Source organism: Lissotriton vulgaris, chromosome 8 (assembly GCF_964263255.1).
Source record: "Lissotriton vulgaris chromosome 8, aLisVul1.2, whole genome shotgun sequence".
NCBI classification, from domain to species: Eukaryota; Metazoa; Chordata; class Amphibia; order Caudata; family Salamandridae; genus Lissotriton; species Lissotriton vulgaris.
In genome coordinates, this window is record NC_141696.1 from 82,043,859 (window position 1) to 82,062,744 (window position 18,886).

The following is an 18,886-nucleotide window of genomic DNA, read 5'->3' on the forward strand; positions in this document are numbered from 1 at the left end:
AAGCTCGTAACGCGGCCCATACTTGCAGAGGAGTGGCAGTACCGGGGCCGGAGTGTGGAGCTGCACTTTGGTTTACACCATACCCATGTTGGGGGCATATGTTGGCAGAAGCTGACTGCAAGTCCGTACGAGTGGCATAGAGACCGTCTAAAGCACCGTGATCGGTGCCGGAGTACATTACGCATTGCATTATTTCTGCATTACGAACTGCCTAATTGTTGCATTACGCATTGCATTATGTCTGTATTACAAACTGCCTGATTGTTGGATTACGCGCTGCATTCGTTTTGCATTACAAACTGCCCGATTGTTGCATTATGCATTGCATTATTTCTGCATTACGAACTGCCTAATTGTTGCATTACGCATTGCATTATGTCTGTATTACGAACTTCCTGATTGTTGCATTACGCGTTGCATTATTTTTGTATTACAAACTGCCCGATTGTTGCATTACGCATTGCATTATTTTTGCATAACGACCTGCCTGATTGTTGCATTACGCATTGCATTATTTTTGCATAACAAACTACCTGATAGTTGCATTACGCATTGCATTATTTTGGCATTACGAACTTCTTGAATGTTGCATAACGAACTGCATTATTTTTACATTGTGAAGTGCCTGGTTCTTGCATTACGAACTGCATAGCATTGCATTAGGACTGCATTGGATCATCTAGAATTGCTCATTATTACTGCCAGAACCTAACAAGGGCTGGCTGGCCTAATAACCGGCCAGGAGGAATATTACAAATACATATATGTTGGATTTTTATCGTGTGGTCTCATCGTAAATCTTTTTATATAAACATATAAGTGTTTTTTATGAAACTCGTGTGGAGTCCATTTGTGGTATCATCATTGGGTTGCTGAGAGCGTGGTTGCAAATGCTTTACACACTTGCCTTGAGATAAGCCTGGCTTCTCGTGCCAAGCTACCGGGGGGGGCGGGGAGGGGGTGAGCAGGGGCTATCTGAGAAGGTGTCCTTCCTTTCCCTGACTTAGAAGCTAGGATTCCTATTTGGCCTAATTACCTACCTCAGCCAACTAGAGACCCCCAGTTCTAACACCCCACATTTAGAAGAATGGGAGAAGGACTTGAGGATGTAGTTCCTATTTGTGGATTTGCTGACGACTGAGCAGCTTTGCAATCTGGTTGTTTACTCCTGGGAGGTGTTCTGCAAGGAGATATATTTTTTGAGGTATGGATGCTTTGAGCTAGTTGTGAAAGCTGTAGAGTGTGTGACCCCGTTTTTGTATGTAGTACATTGTTGTCATGTCTGTACGAACTAAGAAAGCTTTGACTACTAGATGCGTTTGAAAGGCTTTCAATGCTGGAAAAATTGCTAGTAGTTCTAGGTGGTTTATGTGAAGTCGTTTTTGTTGTGCAGTCCACATATCCTGAATAGTATGCTTAGGCCTCGGCTGGCGAGAGCTGCGCGCATGCGCTGCTCTTGTCATACGAGAGCTTCTTGGAATCAATACAGATTCCAAAGCTCTCGGAGGCAGAGTTGAAGCCCGCTCATCTTTTTCATTGGTTCGCCTCATCTTGCATGCAAAACACTTGTTTTTCATTGTAAAGGAGGCTTCTTAGTCCCTCCTTGTAGCCGCCTTGTCTCCTTTTGGCCACGCCCACCGGGATTTGATCTTTTACAGGCGGCGTGACAATCTTCTTTATCAGTCCCCACTCACTTTTTTCTTGTCACTCAGCTTTGGCAAAGTCAGCCACGTGTTTATTTTCGCATTGCACTTTCACTTAGGGGAGAGGTGTTGCGCCCCGGCCAGGGCGACTGACGCTGGACTTGCGGGCGGCAGATTAGCCCAGCACCATGTGACTCTGGGCAATAGCTTGCTTAATCTTCCCGACGGCCCCCAGGCTCTGGAGACCCTTACGGGTGATTGTTCACGCTTTACAAATGTGGATTATTATTATTATAATAACAAAGTGACAGCGAGATGCAAAAGTAAACACGCAGCTGCCTTTGCAGTACCGCGCTTGTTTCCTTCTCTTCTTAGCACTGTTTTCTCCCCCCTCCCTCTTTTTTCTTCTCCCTGTGCTAATCACTTTTGGAACATACCTTTGGGATATTAAGACACAATTTTGTGGGTTTGTATTTGCTTGTTATTTAGAACTCTGAAAGTGATACTTTTTGCACTTAGGGAGTATAATGCAATAGTATTGTTGGGCATTCGGTGTAATGTGTGTTGTATTTTGGTCTTTTTGGTGGATATGTGGCATTTTCATACGCATTTTAGATCTCCTTCAAGATGGTGCCTTCGTGACTATGTAGATACAACTTCTCAACACTTCACCCGTGACGTGTCGGCCACCTTTGCATCCAGACCACCACAGGTGATCCACCAGCGTTGCGCACTGCTTGGCGGCAAGCTTCTTGCCCACTTGTGCCCTTAGTGTCTCCTCGGCGCAAAGGAGTAGCAGCACCTCGATGGCCCGCAGTGCCCGCTCGCACTGCGCCCTTCTTTGCGGGCTTCTTCCTCCTCCCGTGGCTGCAGATGCTCTACAATGATGGACAGCAAGAGTTGCACGAAGAGCTCTGCTGAGGCACCGCTCTCTGCCTCCACCATATCTTCCAACATAGTCCGCGAGCAGGGGCTATCTGAGAAGGTGTCCTTCCTTTCCCCGACTTAGAAGCTAGGGTCCCTATTTGGCCTAAGGTACCTACCTCAGCCAACCAGAGACCCCCAGTTCTAACACCCCACATTTGGAAGAATGGGAGAAGGACTTGAGGATGTAGTTCCTATATGAGGATTTGCTGTCGCTGACGACTTACCTAAACGACTGGCTAATAAAAAGCCAGTCGTTTAGGTAAGGGAAGACATGAATGTGTTGTCTTCTTAAATGAGCTGCGACTACTGCCAGACACTTGGTGAAGATTCTGGGTGCTGTAGTTAATCCGAATGGGAGAACTTTGAATTGATAATGTTGTCCATCCACCACGAACCTGAGATATTTTCTGTGAGCCGGGTGCATGGGGATATGGTAATAGGCGTCCTTTAAGTCCAGAGTGGATAGAAAGTCACCTTGTTGAAGCAGCGGGAGCACCTGTTGAAGTGTGACCAAGTGGAAGTGGTCTGACTGAATATATAGGTTTAGCTGTCTGAGGTCCAATATAGGCCTGAAAGAGGCGTCCTTTTTGGGAATTAAGAAATACAGGGAGTATACTCCGGTCCCTTGATGGTGTAATGGGACGGGTTCTATTGCCTGTTTTTCCAAGAGAGAGAGAGAGAACCTCTTGCTTTAAGAGGGTGAGATGTTCTGGTGACATTGTATGTGTCCTTGGAAAACAGTGGGGGGGGGGGGGGGTATTGTGCTGGTAAGCTCCAGGCAGTAACCATACTGGATAATTTGTAGTACCCACTTTTCTGAGGTGATCGAGTTCCAGACAAGTAGGAATTGCGAAAGACGTCCCCCAGCAGGCGTGGAAGATCGGGGGGTAGTAGAAGGAAGAAACTGTTTGTTGGCAAGGGAAGTGTGTGTAGAGTTACCGCCGCTTTTTCCCTTGTTATTGTTCCTCTATAACCTCCTCAAAAATAACCTCTGGAAGAGGGTGATTGGTTGTTACCCTTGTAAGAGGAGGGATTTTCGGTGGACACTGTCTTTGACTTACCCCTGTAAAAGGAGCGGCGAAAGAAATCCCTATTAGTATGTAATTGTAAAGCGCCCATAGACTTTGCGACCTTGGTGTCCTTCTTCACTTTCTCCTGCGAATTATCAACAGCTGGCCTGAAAAAATGTTCCTTAAGTATGGAGGATTGTACCTCCTGTTTAAATCCCAAAATCCTAAGCCAAGCATGTCTGTGCAATAGCACACTAGTATTTATTGCACAAGCTGCTGTGTCCGCTGCGTCTAGTGCACATTTAATGGAAGAATTAGTGATGAGTTTGCCTTCCTGGATAAGATCATTAGCCTTTGCTTCGTACTGATCAGGTAGGTGTTGCATGAGTTTTTCTAACTCATCGTAATGAGCCCCATCATAGCATGCTAGCAGAGCCTGAGCGGTTGAAATACGCCAATGATTTGCAGCCTGTGTAGCCACTCTCTTACATGAGGCATTAATGAGCTTGGACTCCTTGTCAGGAGGAGGGGCCTCCCCTGTGGTTTGAGAATTAGCTCTCTTACGAGTGTTGGAGACTACAAGAGAGTCCAAAGGCAACTGACAATTGATGTAAGCAGGATCTGTAGGAAGAGGTTTATATTTCTTGTCTACCCTGGGTGTAAGTATTCTTGCCCTAACTGGGTCTTTAAATACCTCATCTGTGTGCTTTAACATGCCTTTTAGCATTGGTAAAGTGTGAGTAGATCTTTGGGAATAAGTGAGTGTCTCAAAGAGGAAATTCTCATCCAAAGGCTCTTTATGTACCTCCACTCCGTGACAGTGAGCAGCTCTGTTAATGAGCTGAGCATATCTGATGTTGTCATCAGGTGGGGAGGGTCTAGAAGGATACAGTTCAGGGTTGTTGTCTGTATCCGTTTCCTTATCTTAATGTTTTCAAGGGTCAGTGCCTTGTGGTATATCCTGATCTTTTAGTATGTCCTGCTCTTCGTCTGTATCCCTATTCCCATCCCTGTTATCGTTATCCTGTGTGGTAGATGAAAGTGAAAGTGGAGGTGGTGGTGAGATAATCAAATTAGGATTAGGAGGAGGAGGAGAGGAAGGTGGAATGTAAGTGGAAGAAGGTAAATTACCCATGTCCTTTTTCTTAATAGGTATAGGAGAGTCCTCTGAGAGATCAGTCTTCTTTTTTTCGGGAAGAGTGGCATGAATGTGACCTGTTTGAGGGTTAATGACAAGTCTTTTCAGTTTTGGATGTGACGGTTTCGGCTCCGGCGCTTTTGGGGTTGTAGGTTTAGGCTGAGAGTCCTTGTGCTTGGTAGGTTTCGGTTCCGAGCCTTTTGGTGCTAAAGATGTAGGCTCAGATTGTTTCTGTGCAGGAGATTTCAGCTCAGAGTCTTTCGGTGCGGAGGCTTTCGGATCCGAACCTGTAGCTGTGGAGGCTTTCGGCTCCAAAGTCTTTGGTGTTGAAGATGTAGTCTTCGGTGCCGGTGGTATGGTGACCGGTAGATGCTTCAACTTGTATTTCTGAGCCAAAGGTGTAGGTTCTGCACCAGAATGGGGCCGGCTCGAGCCTGAGCCAGAAAGTTTTTCTTTATGTTTCTTGGAGGGCGGGGCATCGGAAACTTTCTGTCGGTGCCGACCTGAGCCTGAAGTGGGTACCGGAGCCCTTGTTTTATGTTGACTGGGAACAGGGGGATCAGTACTTGCGGTATGCTGGCTGGGAGTGATGTGCTGTTCATCTTCCATGTCTGAGTCTGCTTCGGACACGGAGACCTGTTCTTCTTCTTCGGCTCCCTCAACTGGATGTAGGATATCAGGATCTTCACCAAAGATATCCGGTGCGGAGTTTGTGTGATGTTGCATCTCGTGGCGTCGAGCCCGGCGATCACGAATTGTCTTTTTCGATCGGAACGATTGACACGCGCCACAGTCCTTTTAGTTGTGTTCCGGGTATAAGCAGAGGTAGCAGACCTCGTGCAAATCGGTGCGTGGAAACTTAGCACAACACCCGGGACATAGTTTAAATGGAGTCCGTTCCATCGACTGTTAGCGTGGTCAGCATGGGTAGGTCCAACGGCCCTCCTCGAGTTTCTCGATCAAAGGCTTTCTCAGTTGACACGATGCGTGTCGAATGGGGAACCGCGATCCAGGACAATACCGTAGAGGATTGCACGTCGAAAGTGTTCGAAAACTATACCGAACCAGAGAGCAGCAATACACAGCCGAACCCGATGGCGGAAAAAACCAATCTAAGGATGGAGTCCATACCCATGCGCACTATCACCGAAAGGAGGAGTCACCTACCTCGTGACTGGAAAGAATTCTTCGAAGAAAACCAAAGTGCAAACATCCGGACCCAACACTAGATGGCGATCTATGCTAAAGCATATGATCTAAAGCTCATATGCCTCAAACATATATATATATATACATACACGCTATCACCTCCGGGGTGAAATAAGGTTTCCGTGGTGTCACCTGCCATTGTGTGGGTGCTATTATTATAAAACAAAATCCAGATCTAGTGTAGATCCTAGGGTATTCAAAAGGTGAGGAATCTGTGATTAGAAGTATCGATGAGAAAAAGAATGGCACAGGGTTAGTGTGGAATGAGATGGGTTGATGTTTTAGATAGATCTGTTATGGGCAGTTACACTTTGTGGGCTCTTTCATGGAAGAATAAATAACTGATTTCTTTAGCTGTGTCGAAGGAATTTCTTCAGGACCTCTACCTAGAGGGCACTTTCAGCTAGAAATACATTAAAATATACATTTTGTCTTTGTGTTCACACAGGTTGGCAGGGGCAGTCACACCAAAGAACAAAAGGTAAGGGGAAAAAAACAAGCCCAAAAAAATAAATAGATATGCTGTGCGTAATGTAGCACAAAAGTTCCACTATTTTACAGGCCTCTTATACATGTTATCAACCAATAAGAATGGGTTTCGTGATTGTTCGGGTTTAATTCTGCCAGAGGGCAAATACTGTACAGTGTTTATATATTTACATATATGTACATATATACATAGACTAATTAGTGTGACAGCACAGGAGTATTTTGTTAACGCTCTCACTTTACTTTTTCATTCATTTTTCCTGTAAAAACGAACCCTTTTAATAAGAGATGGCTGCCCAAACACGTTGCATTAAAAAACACAATGCTGTAAGTTTGCAGCATATACTATTTAAATAACCATTTTTTCTTATAAAAATGTCAGAATAATTAAGAGCCTTGAAAATGAAGCGGTTCCTCAGATTTGAATACGGTGAGCTGGAGACAAGTTAAGCGTTAAGATTGGGATGCTGGTTCAGATGGAGGCTTTTAAGTAAAATCCAACATGGGGCAATCAACTTTTCAGGAGGGTGCAACTTTGTCATAATTCCCCTGAAAAGCTCTCATCTCCACTAGATGAGAACAAGTAGCACCATGAAGGTTTACAGTACGTCTATATGCTCCCGCAGTTGTATGGGAATTTAAACCCAGATTTTCAATCATTAGCTTGCAATGATGTCCCACATGTTCTTTGTCATATCTGTTTTTGCCAGGTCAATCTGCAGATTTCAAGTTATCATCAGGAGCGTTTTCAATTGATTAGTGTTGCATTCATACTTCATTTAAAAACTCTCTGGATCTTTCAAGCAGTGGAAAGGACAAGCTCAATGCCTCTACTGCCGCAATCTCTCATGAGCTGCAGGAACTCATACCGCAAGCATGGAGAAGAAGATATGGCCAAAAGAAGCTGCATGTCCAGGCAATAGGCACGGGTGCCCAGCGCATGCCAGGCGCAGGCAAGGTTCTTTGCCGGTGTCTACTTGTTTAGGTATCCAGACGCAGCAACCTTCCTAACATGCAGCACCACTGGGTTTCTCCTGCTTGAACCCTCCGTGGATTAACAAGTGTGCCTTCGTCTGATGCTCGGCTTAAAGTACGTGCATGCATAGGAAGTTTATCACCGATGTGGCGAGTTCTCAGGCTTGGACTAGGAAAGAACTCTGAAAGGACCTTACCCAGACTCATGATAAGCCACAGAAGGTCATCCACGAGTATATTCAGTACCTTGCGATGGATCTGGGACTTCGTGAACCTTCTGATGCTTCATTAGTTCGGACCTCCACCTGAACCCTTTCTCACACTCAGGGCAGGGGTACGGCCGCTCCCCAGTGTGAGTTTTTAGGTGTGTTGTGAGATGCTGCCTTTGAACAAAGTTTTTCCCACATTCTTTGCACTTGTAGGGTCTCTCACCGGTGTGGATCCTCTTGTGTATAATGAGAGAGGTGTTCCTCCTGAAGCATTTCCCACAGGCATTGCACAAGTAAGGTCGGTCGCCTCTGTGGGCCCGCTGGTGTTTAATAAGATTAGAGCTCCTTGTAAAAGTTCTTTCACACTCAGTACATGGAAAGAGCTTCTCACATACAATCTTTTGCTGTTCCATAAAGTGCAAGCCCTGCCCCAGAATAGGCAGAGAGTCATGTGATACATGGGGGCCGTCTTCAGGCGGGATGTTCTGTTCCATGACTTGGTTTTTCTGGACACTGAAATCATGAACATACTTTGTGACTTTGTCTTGTCCATCTTCCGGAGGCTCTCCTGTTTGCCCTTCTGAATTGGGCTGACTCTTAGAGCATGGCTCGTTACTGTCTTGCGGTGCTCCTGGGAAGACCACTTGGGAATCCACTTCAGCAGAATTTTTGTATTGGTTCTCCTTCCCATGTTTATTAATCCAGCTTTCACCCGCTAGAAACAGAAAACAGAGAGAGTTAGCATACAACACACCACAATGGACACCTGCCAACCTCACGGAGTGATTTAAGCTAACAAAGGAGCTGCAAAATAGACTAGGTGCTTAAGAAATCTGAACACAGAGTGTCACACAATTAAAAGAATGGGAAAAACATCTCAAAGGGAAACTTGAAATAAAAAGGAAAAAAGGAAATTGGACAAATGTGTAGCAAAGGAGTGCAAATGAACATGATGACTGTTTCTGGTACAGATAACCATGATCTAAGGACACAGGGATATTTACAGCATGGAATGATGGGTTGGAATGTATTCAAGATTATGGCATGCCAGGTTAAAAGGAGAGAGGAACTGACAAACAAATTGCAAGCTTCTTTTAGGGTAGTGGGGGTAAGGCAAGTAATGGCAAATCAGAAGCAGTCAAGGACTCTAACATGGTATGTATCATCTTAGTTATGTTTTGAGCCACCAAAGTGTAATATTTTGTTATAGCCTGCTTTCTAATATGTATTTAATCTTTTCAGACTTGATGCTAGATCTGAATTCTGAAAACAACAAATATATACTCTTAATAAAGAGGCGGTTGAATGTCTAAAATTAACAATATCCACAAGGCTTTCATGATCAATAAGAAAGGGTGAACAAAGAAGAGAATTATTTGGGAAAGATTTTTAATAATAAATTACTTTTTTTATCATTGTATTGTGGTATACTTACCCTATTCTGAAATTGTGAAATATTCTAAAAATAACTGCAGAAGCCTTAGTGCTTCATCACATCTGAATGGAAGTCAGGTGATGCGCATAGTAATGGATGTATTAAGAAATACCTTGACGGGATACACTAAGGCCTGATTACAACTTGGCCGTGCGGGTCTGCCTCACCGCCAAAGCAGTGGTCAGGCCGCCCGGCAGATTAGGAATTTTCTCCTGTCTGGCGGGCTTTGTTTTTGAAGTTCCTAGGGCAGTGCCCTGAAAATGGGCACAGCAATGGGAACGCCAAAACAGTTGCTACACGGCATGGACTTCAAATGTTGTGCCCCCTGTGTGCATCCATAGGGCATGAGGCACCCTTGTTTCCTCTCCGCCACGGTTTTCATGGGGGTGGAACCGCTATGAAAACCGTGGTGGAAAGGAAAGATGTAATATGCTTGGTGGGACCTCGGCTGTCACCCCAAGCATATTACTGCCTCCTAATCGCCGCAACACCACCAAGGAACGGTGGCTCCGGCGGGCAATGGCAGTCCAACCGCCCTTACTGTAACGGGGCGGTTGGCAGACCGCCACGCGAGATGCTGCCGGTCCATGGACTGCTAGACTATGAATCCGCCTCAAAAAAGCTACACACGGTATAGAACACACTAAATTAGACTCTGGAAATTTTGCTGCTCACACCGATTTGCTTATCATTTGGTTTCAGGATGACTAACAAAGCTCACATGTCTGCCAGCTGCCGAGAGCCTTAAACACCCAATCAAGTAGGCTAACATTTCTACATCTTGCCCATACCAAGAGAGTATATATTCACATTGGAAAAGAGAAGTCATTTAGTAATTAATCTAGTCTGCTCTTGATCCAGTTTTTGTACATCCCTCTTATACCTATGGGCTTCTTTGTGCTGAACCATCAACGCAATAAGATACTTCATTTGTTCAATGATTTGCCCTTCTTCATAGTTCATAGTTCCAAGGTTCGGAGCTGTCCTCGGAGCACTCGGGAGGAGTCTTTTTTTTTAAAAACACTTTTGTAGTCATCGCGATCTCCAGAGCTGCTCGCGGATTACAGGCACTGGAGCGGAGCACAAGGAAGCTTCCCTGGCTGTAGAGGAGGAGCGCAGCAAACGAGAACAAACGCCACGGAATCAAGATCTCATGAAGGCTGCTCTAAGGTAATCTGAGAATGCCCGGTCTAGCCCTGTTCGCGAACCCCCCTCCCTCCCCTATCCTTCTCAGCGCGAACAATGTAAACAGAACGGCCCCTACCCCCCCCACCCACTCTCGCTCCCGCGAATTCCTCAGCATAAGAGACATAGCCTGGCCAGTACTATCAAATTGCCCCTGGTCCTCCTCTTAACATCGGAGGTGATTGCTAGATCTTAGCAAGGAACAAAAGACAATAAGCCTCCTATATTGCGATGATCCCAATGAGCTCAACAGAAACAGTCTGAGCTTTCCTCCACCCATAGGTCTCTGCAGAATCGAGACTGGCACATATGTTGCCACATTGCCAAGCCATCTCTAGGGCCCACTTGTTCTACTCATGACCGAAGGCAAGTAGATGCCCTTCATCCTGATGGATATAATTCTAAGATTACCTTCCACAATCTAAAATTCCAGGATAGGGAAAGATCTTAGTTTTACCGCTACGGAGCACCCAAAATGGCCGCAACAGGTCAACAAAGAAAAAGGACTGCCTCCCATGAGATTCTTTAATCTGAAACAGAAAGAGGACTTCCTTGTTAGCTCTAAGCTAGTCAGCTAACAAAGCAGCCATCTTGGACTGACTTCTCTTTTTCACAACCCTGTTTCTCTTTCCCCCAAAGGGCAGCATCTCTCACAACCTTGTTACACTCTCCCCCTATAGGGCAGAATATTGCTTAGACATCTCCCCATCTGTCTATCCCCCGCTAATCAAGTGCCACATACACTATGGAGCGCACCGGTAACTTTACTCCATCACTTACTCCCCAAACCTATAAAAAAAAGCAGGTAAAGGTTTCAAACACAACTTATTAAAATCTCATCCTGAAACCCCAATCTCTGACCCATACTTCTCAATGAACAAAGTGCTCATTAAGAACGACATTATCTTCTACACTAAAAGAAAAGCTCAATGGAGAAAAGCCTTTCTCGCTCTCTTTAGGGTCTCTCTCATAAAGAAAACAGCGCATGGATTCACACTATCTATCCTACCCTCCCTATTCTTCAATGCAGCAGCCACCGTCAATATCTATCATAAAGGTATCCTCCTCATCCAATCAACCGACCGCAACCTCAACTTGATTGATCAAATTTTTCCACTCATCAAGTAGAGAGTCACTCTAACACACCCCTCCTCGCCATCCAATCGTTCCGATATCTTCAACTCCCATCCGGAGCTCGAAGTTAGTCAGAATTCCCAGCTGTCCCCATCTGTTCCGACATTAAATTTAGACCTCAAAGACACCCCACCTAACAACGCACCCAACCTTATAACCGCCTCACTCCATAACTCTACCAATACACTCACTATCCCTCTTCACCCTGCAATACCTCCCCCCTCACTCCCAACTCCTCCCATCAGCACGTCAGCCCCACCTTTACCCCCACAGATCCCGGCATAGCCGTCTCACAAACCTGGACTTGGATTTCAACTTACCTGAAGATTTTGAACAGAAAGTGGAGCGGTCATGGGAATGGCCCTGTGATTGGTACTGGGTCTGAGATTTGGAGGGTGACCTGAGTAATGACAGAGACTACTTTGTGTGTTTGGTGACATAAAACTTCACCTCCCTAGCTCGAATTGCCTCCAGGTGCATTAGAGTGTGTTTATCACACAACTTAAGGGTCGTGTCTGGAGACCGGGCACTACAGTCACATCTTGTGCAGGTCTGTGGCTGGCATATGTTTCTGCATTGACACCAAAGCTTGAATCATGATAATTTTCGATTGTGAAAGGGTCCCCTAGCACACTGTGCAGAGGAGAGAGTGAGCTCCACATCCACGTTGGACATCGGGGTAAAAAGGAACTGATCTCTTCGCGTAGGGATGGGGCTTATAAGTGATTCTGTTTCATCACTTCCAGAGCGATATAGAATCAGTGTGTAGCAGCACCATGCCACCTATCACTGAGCTGGAGCACTGCTACAAAATTCTCCGCAGCCTGACTGGCGCCGGGACTTTGGGGGAGGGCGGGGGGGGGGGTGAGAGGAGGGAAGGTAAGCAATCTGTGGTTAAAAGTATCGATCAGGAAGTTTTATTGAGGGAGGTGTGTTAAATAACTGTTTTCAAATAGTATGAATGTCCATACTGTAGTGTTTAATAAATGTGTGTTTTGTCGACTATGCTGCACTTTTACAAATGCCTTATGATGGCACATTGCCAATAAAGCCGGGCTGAAGACGGCTGGAATGCCAGAAACCGGTCCTCGGAAGCTTGTTTCCGGACCAGGGAAGACATGGCTTGGCAGTTCGGGCTGGACTGTTCCCATGAGGCACAGGGTCAGACTGATTTGCATATAGCCATGTCTGAACTGGGGTGGCAGAGTGGGCTAAAGAACGGTGATGGATTCAACCCAGATCTTTTGACTGGGTGTGAGTGTTTGATTGTTTCAGAGGCTCCGTCCATCACCACCCCCTTTTGTACCGCTTTTGGCCGCCATAAGTGTGGCAGGGTATGCTCAGACGTGAGTCCCTTGCTCACTTTGCCACTGGATTCAAGCAAGCCGGGCTGAAGACGGCTGGAATGCCAGAAACCGGTACTCGGAAGCTTGTTTCCGGTCCAGGGAAGACATGGCTTGGCAGTTCGGGCTGGACTGTTCCCATGAGGCACAGGGTCAGACTGATTTGCATATAGCCATGTCTGAACTGGGGTGGCAGAGTGGGCTAAAGAACGGTGATGGATTAAATCCAGATCTTTTGACTGGGTGTGAGTGTTTGATTGATTCAGATGCTCCGTCCATCACCACCCCCTTCTGTACCGCTTTTGGCCGCCATAAGTGTGGCAGGGTATGCTCAGACGTGAGTCCCTTGCTCAGTTTGCCACTGGATTCAAGCAAGCCGGGCTGAATACTGCTGGAATTCCAGAAACCGGTCCTCGGAAGCTTGTTTCCGGTCCAGGGAAGACATGGCTTGGCAGTTCGGGCTTGACTGTTCCCATGAGGCACAGGGTCAGACTGATTTGCATATAGCCATGTCTCAACTGGGGTGGCAGAGTGGGCTAAAGAAAGGTGATGGATTAAACCCAGATCTTTTGACTGGGTGTGAGTGTTTGATTGATTCAGATGCTCCGTCCATCACCACCCCCTTTTGTACCGCTTTTGGCTGCCATAAGTGTGGCAGGGTATGCTCAGGCGTGAGTCCCTTGCTCACTTTGACACTGGATTCAAGCAGCCGGGCTGAAGACGGCTGGAATGCCAGAAACCGGTCCTCGGAAGCTTGTTTCCGGTCCAGGGAAGACATGGCTTGGCAGTTCGGGCTGGACTGTTCCCATGAGGCACAGGGTCAGACTGATTTGCATATAGCCATGTCTGAACTGGGGTGGCAGAGTGGGCTAAAGAATGGTGATGGATTAAACCCAGATCTTTTGACTGGGTGCGAGTGTTTGATTGATTCAGATGCTCCGTCCATCACCACCCCCTTTTGTACCAATAAATAAGAATGGCACACCCTTCTACCTTGTAGCACGTTCTTTTGAATTAAATTCAACACTTTCGTCGGTTAATTTTTTATAGCACAGCTCAAATGTTTCTACAATTCATCTTGCAATAGTGCCTTATGTAACTGTAGTTCTCAATACCTTCTGGGAAAGCAATAAGAAACAGATTGCTTTTTTGAATTTTCAGTCACATTAATATAATCGATTACAACTTGTCTCGCCTCTAATGCATGCAATAATCTTTATTCTTCATTAGTTAGAATATGAAAGAGAGACTAACATTCATTGACATTAAAATGGGACACTACCGTAGGCACAAAAGATTTTTTCTTACTGCTACCTTGTCATGTGAACAATGAAATATGTTTTTTTTGTATTGTTAGACCTTGTAATGCAAACTCTTTTCGGTTTTGTGACTGCTACTTAAAATGGATTTTCAAGGTAAAGAATTTTAAAGTTACCTTGTGCATGGATCCAAATGGTGGTTTTATTAATCCTACTGGAATTGAATTAAATTCCACTGAGGTGCTTTTACTTCATGGGGGGAGTATATCGTTTTAGGCCAGTCTAATAATCTCTTAATATTTGGTAAGGAAAAAAGGTTTTTATGTGCACTCCTTTCATATGTGCTGTAGTTGTGGAGGGATGGACACATATAGATGTATAACTGAGTCCCGCTTCTAATAGGAATGAAAAGTATGATGGGATTACAACCTCACTGGTTAATGACTGTAAATGGTTATTTCCTGTACACCAGTCATAATAACTATGTCATTTTGCTTCACAGCATTTCCTAGTTTATTGCTTCCTTGTCCCCTTAATGATGCTTATGCATTTATCTGGTAGGCTTCAATGTCCAAATCAATGATCTCAGGAGCCAAGCTATCAGCTGTAGGGTTTGAGGTTCCAAGTGGAATATATGTTTATTCTCTATTGTCAGCACGTCTTTGTGTAGTGGTAGCATGATATCTTGTCGACTGTTAGACCTGGTATCCTTGGTGTGGATTCCCCTGACTTTTTTTGCCTCTACCTCCGTTTTTTTTCATGCTGTGCTGGCTTAGATGCTTTGGGCACTTTGCCACTGATGATCAGTGTCAAAGTGCAAGTGATCCCTGTATAAGTTGGTATTTGTGATTGGTTCTCCCTGATTGGCATATTTGTTTCACCTGTAGGTCCCTAGTAAAGTGCACTGAGTGTGCAAGGGCTGGTAAATCAAAAGCTACTAGTGGGCCTGCAGCCCTGATTGTGCCACCCACATGAATAGCCCTGAAAAGGTGTCTCAGTCCTGCCACCGGGGTGCCTGTGCGCAGTTGTTAACTGCCATGTCAGCTTGGTAAGTGCACCCACTTGCCAGGTCCTATCCTTCCCTTTTTGTACACATAGGACACCCCTATGGTAGGCCCAAGGGACCCCCCTGGGCAGGGTGTGGTGTATGTGCAAGGTAGGACATGTACGTGTGTGTAACATGTCCTGATAGTGAAATAATGCCTATTTTGTTTTTCACAATTGAAAGGCTATCTTGCCCCATAGGACAGAATGGGGGATACTTTGTGACATTTTACAAGCATTTCTTCCCATAGGGATGCAATAGAAAAATTGAGTTTGGTATCCCTGAACTCAGAATTTAATAACACCTCTTTTAGTAAAGATGGTTTTTAAAGTATGTGTTTGAAAATAGCACTTTTAGAAAGTGGTTATTTTCTTGTTCAACCATCCTGGGTGCCTCTGCCTGTTTGTGGATTGACTGTCTGGTTTCAGTGTGACAGAGACAGAGGATGTGCATTCCCTGTAGACAGCCTCCGGGGGGCTGATGTGTGCCTGGCCTTTCCTGGTTGACCCAGCCCTGAGCTGAATATACCCTGGCTGCATATAGAGTGGTGGGAGCAGATTTACCCTGCATCTGACTGGAGTCTGTCTCCGTGGCACATGCTGTCTCTACCTCCTGTAGTCATGCTGCACCAGTGAAGGCAGAACTGGGCTCAGAGCGCCATGCACAAAGAACAAAGAAATTTTGGGGTATAAGTATCAGACCCAAAACCCCAGACTTTGGATTACATCATCATGAATCAAGAGGAACCTTTGCCAAGGAGAAGAGCTGGAGAGACTGGAGGAGTGCTGCCCCTTTGCTGTGAGCTGTCTGGGGTTGTCCTGCAGTAGCTGATTCTGCCAAGGAAAGGAAAGGGACTTTGCTGTGTGCTGTATCCACCCCCTGCTTGAGTGGAGTCTCCAAGGGCCTGTGCGTTCTGGCCTCCTGTTGTAGGAAACTCAGGGAAATAAAAGTTTCCACGTTATCTCCCCCATCTGCACTGTGGGCGTAGTGCTACAGTGTGCTGTGTTTCACCCTGGGCTGAGAAGCGCTGGGAGCTTGATCGTGCTCCCTGTGAGGAAGAGGCCGTCTGAAACTTTAAGCCCGATCACCGCCTTCGACCCAAGTCCAGGGATTCAAGTTCCCCTGGTGTGCTGAGTAAGTTTGTGAGGCGTTGCCTAGCAACAATCCCCAGCACTCAAGAACCGCCCAGCAGGTAGCCAAGCCGAACCCCCGGGTCGCGAGAGAGCGCTCCGTGCCAGAAGGAGGTGCAGCGCTCCCCCTGTTGCCGACCGGGACTGACTGCCATGAGAGACCTGCACCGACCTGCCCCAGGATCGAGGGAGGCTTGGGCCGGTGCGTCTCCTGCCGTCTTCGGAGCAGTTTCCACCTTCTCCACCGCCTGAGTGACAATTGGGGCACCGGCGGCTGTGAGGGGAAGGAGTGCGGGTCTAAACAACAACCCCTGCTGAGCACGAGGAGAGCCGTAGGTGCGCACCTAACACCCAGGTAACGCTCAGCCCAGCGAACTGAGCCCAGATGCCCTGTTTTCTCTTCTCAACTGTGACATCGTATGGGGGCCGGTTTCACTTGTTTATAGTAAAGTGATTACGGGAGCATACTCTCTTTATCAATATCGTATTGTGGCCTGTTTTACTTGTTTACGCCATTATTGTAAATATAAAGTATAAGATGGCCTAATCACTTAGGGTGATCATAAGAAAAATATCTTATTACTTTCCCTTAGAACCCTGGATTGCGAAATGATTTGATTCAGGGATTTTATCCCATTTTTACTCTTACACACTTTAAACTAACCTCTTTTCCCCCTCTCACCACTTTGTGTTTTGCATTTTGAATATATGTGGTATAAATGACGTTGTATGATTTTGATGAATGACTTTTTTGAATCTAATTGTTTAGGTTGTCCACTTTTGAATTATTTGCACAGTCTTCCTAACACCCCTATGTACATATTCACAAATTTTTCTTAACTATTGGAGCCCTCTCCACATCTTTATCGCAATTAATATAAATAAGTAGGATCACTTTAGTTTGTGATATATCAATATTGGAGGTTTAAAAGTAAAAAGATATAACAAAAAAAAATCCTTCAAATAAATAAAAGATATTTTTGAGATACACTTCAAGACTGAAAGAGTGGTCTATTAAGTTGAGAACGAGGTGCTCAGCTTTTCTATTCTTTGAGAAAATAATCGAGCAGTATTGGCAATTGTTTAGTTGTTTATGAATGTGGCGTAGCCTTACTGCGCTTAAGCCAAACCCTTCTCTGTTTAAGATTATTTGAGATCAGGCTTTGCAAAGGGGCATGACTCGTTGGGGACTATGAATACTGGAGCCTGAACCTTTGGTGGGACACAACCTAATTATTCAGTGGCAGATATGGTCTTTTTTTTGAGGATTTCAGGACATTCGTACCCCATGGGATTCAGGACAAGGACTGCACCCAACACTCAGAGTTTGCCTTTACTTAGGTGACCCATGAAAGTTATTACATCCCTGGCTCCCAGTACAAAGAACGGGTCTTTGCTAACGTGATTTGTGAAACTACTGTATTCTTTTATAAGAAACAAAGGATATATACATAAATATATATATATATTTTTTTTACATACCTGTGTGTGGAGCGTCCTTTGTGGTGGGTCTAAGGTGACATTGGTGCATGCATGAGTGTATGGTGTGCAAACGCTTTACACATTGCCTTTGGCATAAGCCTGTCTGCTCTACCAAGCTACCAAAGGGGTAACGGGGGTTATTTTTGGTGTGTAACTCTCTTGCCCTGACTAGAGTGGTGGTTTCTGTCTAGCTTAGGCGCTTGCCCTAGCCAACCAGAAACTCCCATTTCTAACATCGACAAATCTCGATAAGGAGTTATTTGTTGTGGCCACCTAAGTGCTTTAAAACTAGTAGCATCTCTGATGTTCCGAATTTATTCACATTTGAATTAACGCTATATGAAAAAAACTGTACTCAACCTTTCCATGCCAACGTATCGACAGTCACTTCCCTTTGACTGTGGATGGTTTTGCCTGGAACTGAAGCATTGGCATTGTGAGTTCTCATGTGTTGCGAATAGGTTTGTCTGGTTTTCTACATGTAGCGTTGGTGTGATTTAGCACATCTTGGTTCAACTCCCATTCGTGTGCTATGTCCACCTGTCTGCTTAGACTGTCTGCATGAAAACTGTCTGTAACTGGCACGTTATACACTATTATTGTGATTGTCAAGAAACTGCCTAATTCCATATTTCCTGTGCTTGTTGAGAGATTAGAAAGGATACTGTTCCTCCTGTTTGTTAATATAAAACACAATAGTTGTGTTGTCCGTAAGTACTTTTACAACTCTGTTTTGACTGTACTCGAAGGCTTTAAGAGCTAGTTTTGACCTCAATGTAATTTATTTTACCCCATTTGCTTCTAGCTGTTGCCCGCTGATCTTTAGGTTGTACATGTGCATACTCCATCCTTGTTGCGTTGCACCTATTATGAGGGCTTGAGGTATAGGTGTGTTAAATTGTCTTCCCTTTGACATATTTATTAAGTTCCACCATTCCATTTCCTTTTAATCTTGTGACCACCATTTGATCGTCCCAGCTACCCCAATTTCATCGATTTTTTACCCACACCTGGATTGGTCTCATATGGAGTTTTGCATCTGCAAGTAGTTGAATACAAGATGCCATCATCCCATACAACCTCATTATATGCCTCACTGTCAGAGACTGAAACATCTGGGAAATGGGAATTGAGTCTTGCAATGCCTTCAACTCTTCTCATTATTAATTTGAGAATACATATTGCGTTGTCTAGTGTTGCCCCAGGCAGGTTTTTATCTACTCTGGAGTTGGAGCAATTTCTTTACGTTGACTGTGGAGCCCAATTGCAAAAG

The 18,886-nt window shown here is 45.2% G+C and overlaps 1 protein-coding gene across 1 annotated transcript in view; it reads right to left on the bottom strand.

Annotated features, from left to right (window-relative positions):
- Positions 1-6,523: 6,523 nt before the first annotated feature.
- The window catches only part of LOC147693453 (uncharacterized), a 177,743-nt gene continuing 165,380 nt past the window's right edge, over positions 6,524-18,886 (bottom strand). The window contains exon 12 of the mRNA XM_086933734.1: positions 6,524-8,315. Coding sequence (XP_086789860.1) covers positions 7,615-8,315 — 701 coding nt within the window. The 3' untranslated portion in view covers positions 6,524-7,614. The remainder of the gene's footprint in view (positions 8,316-18,886) is intronic.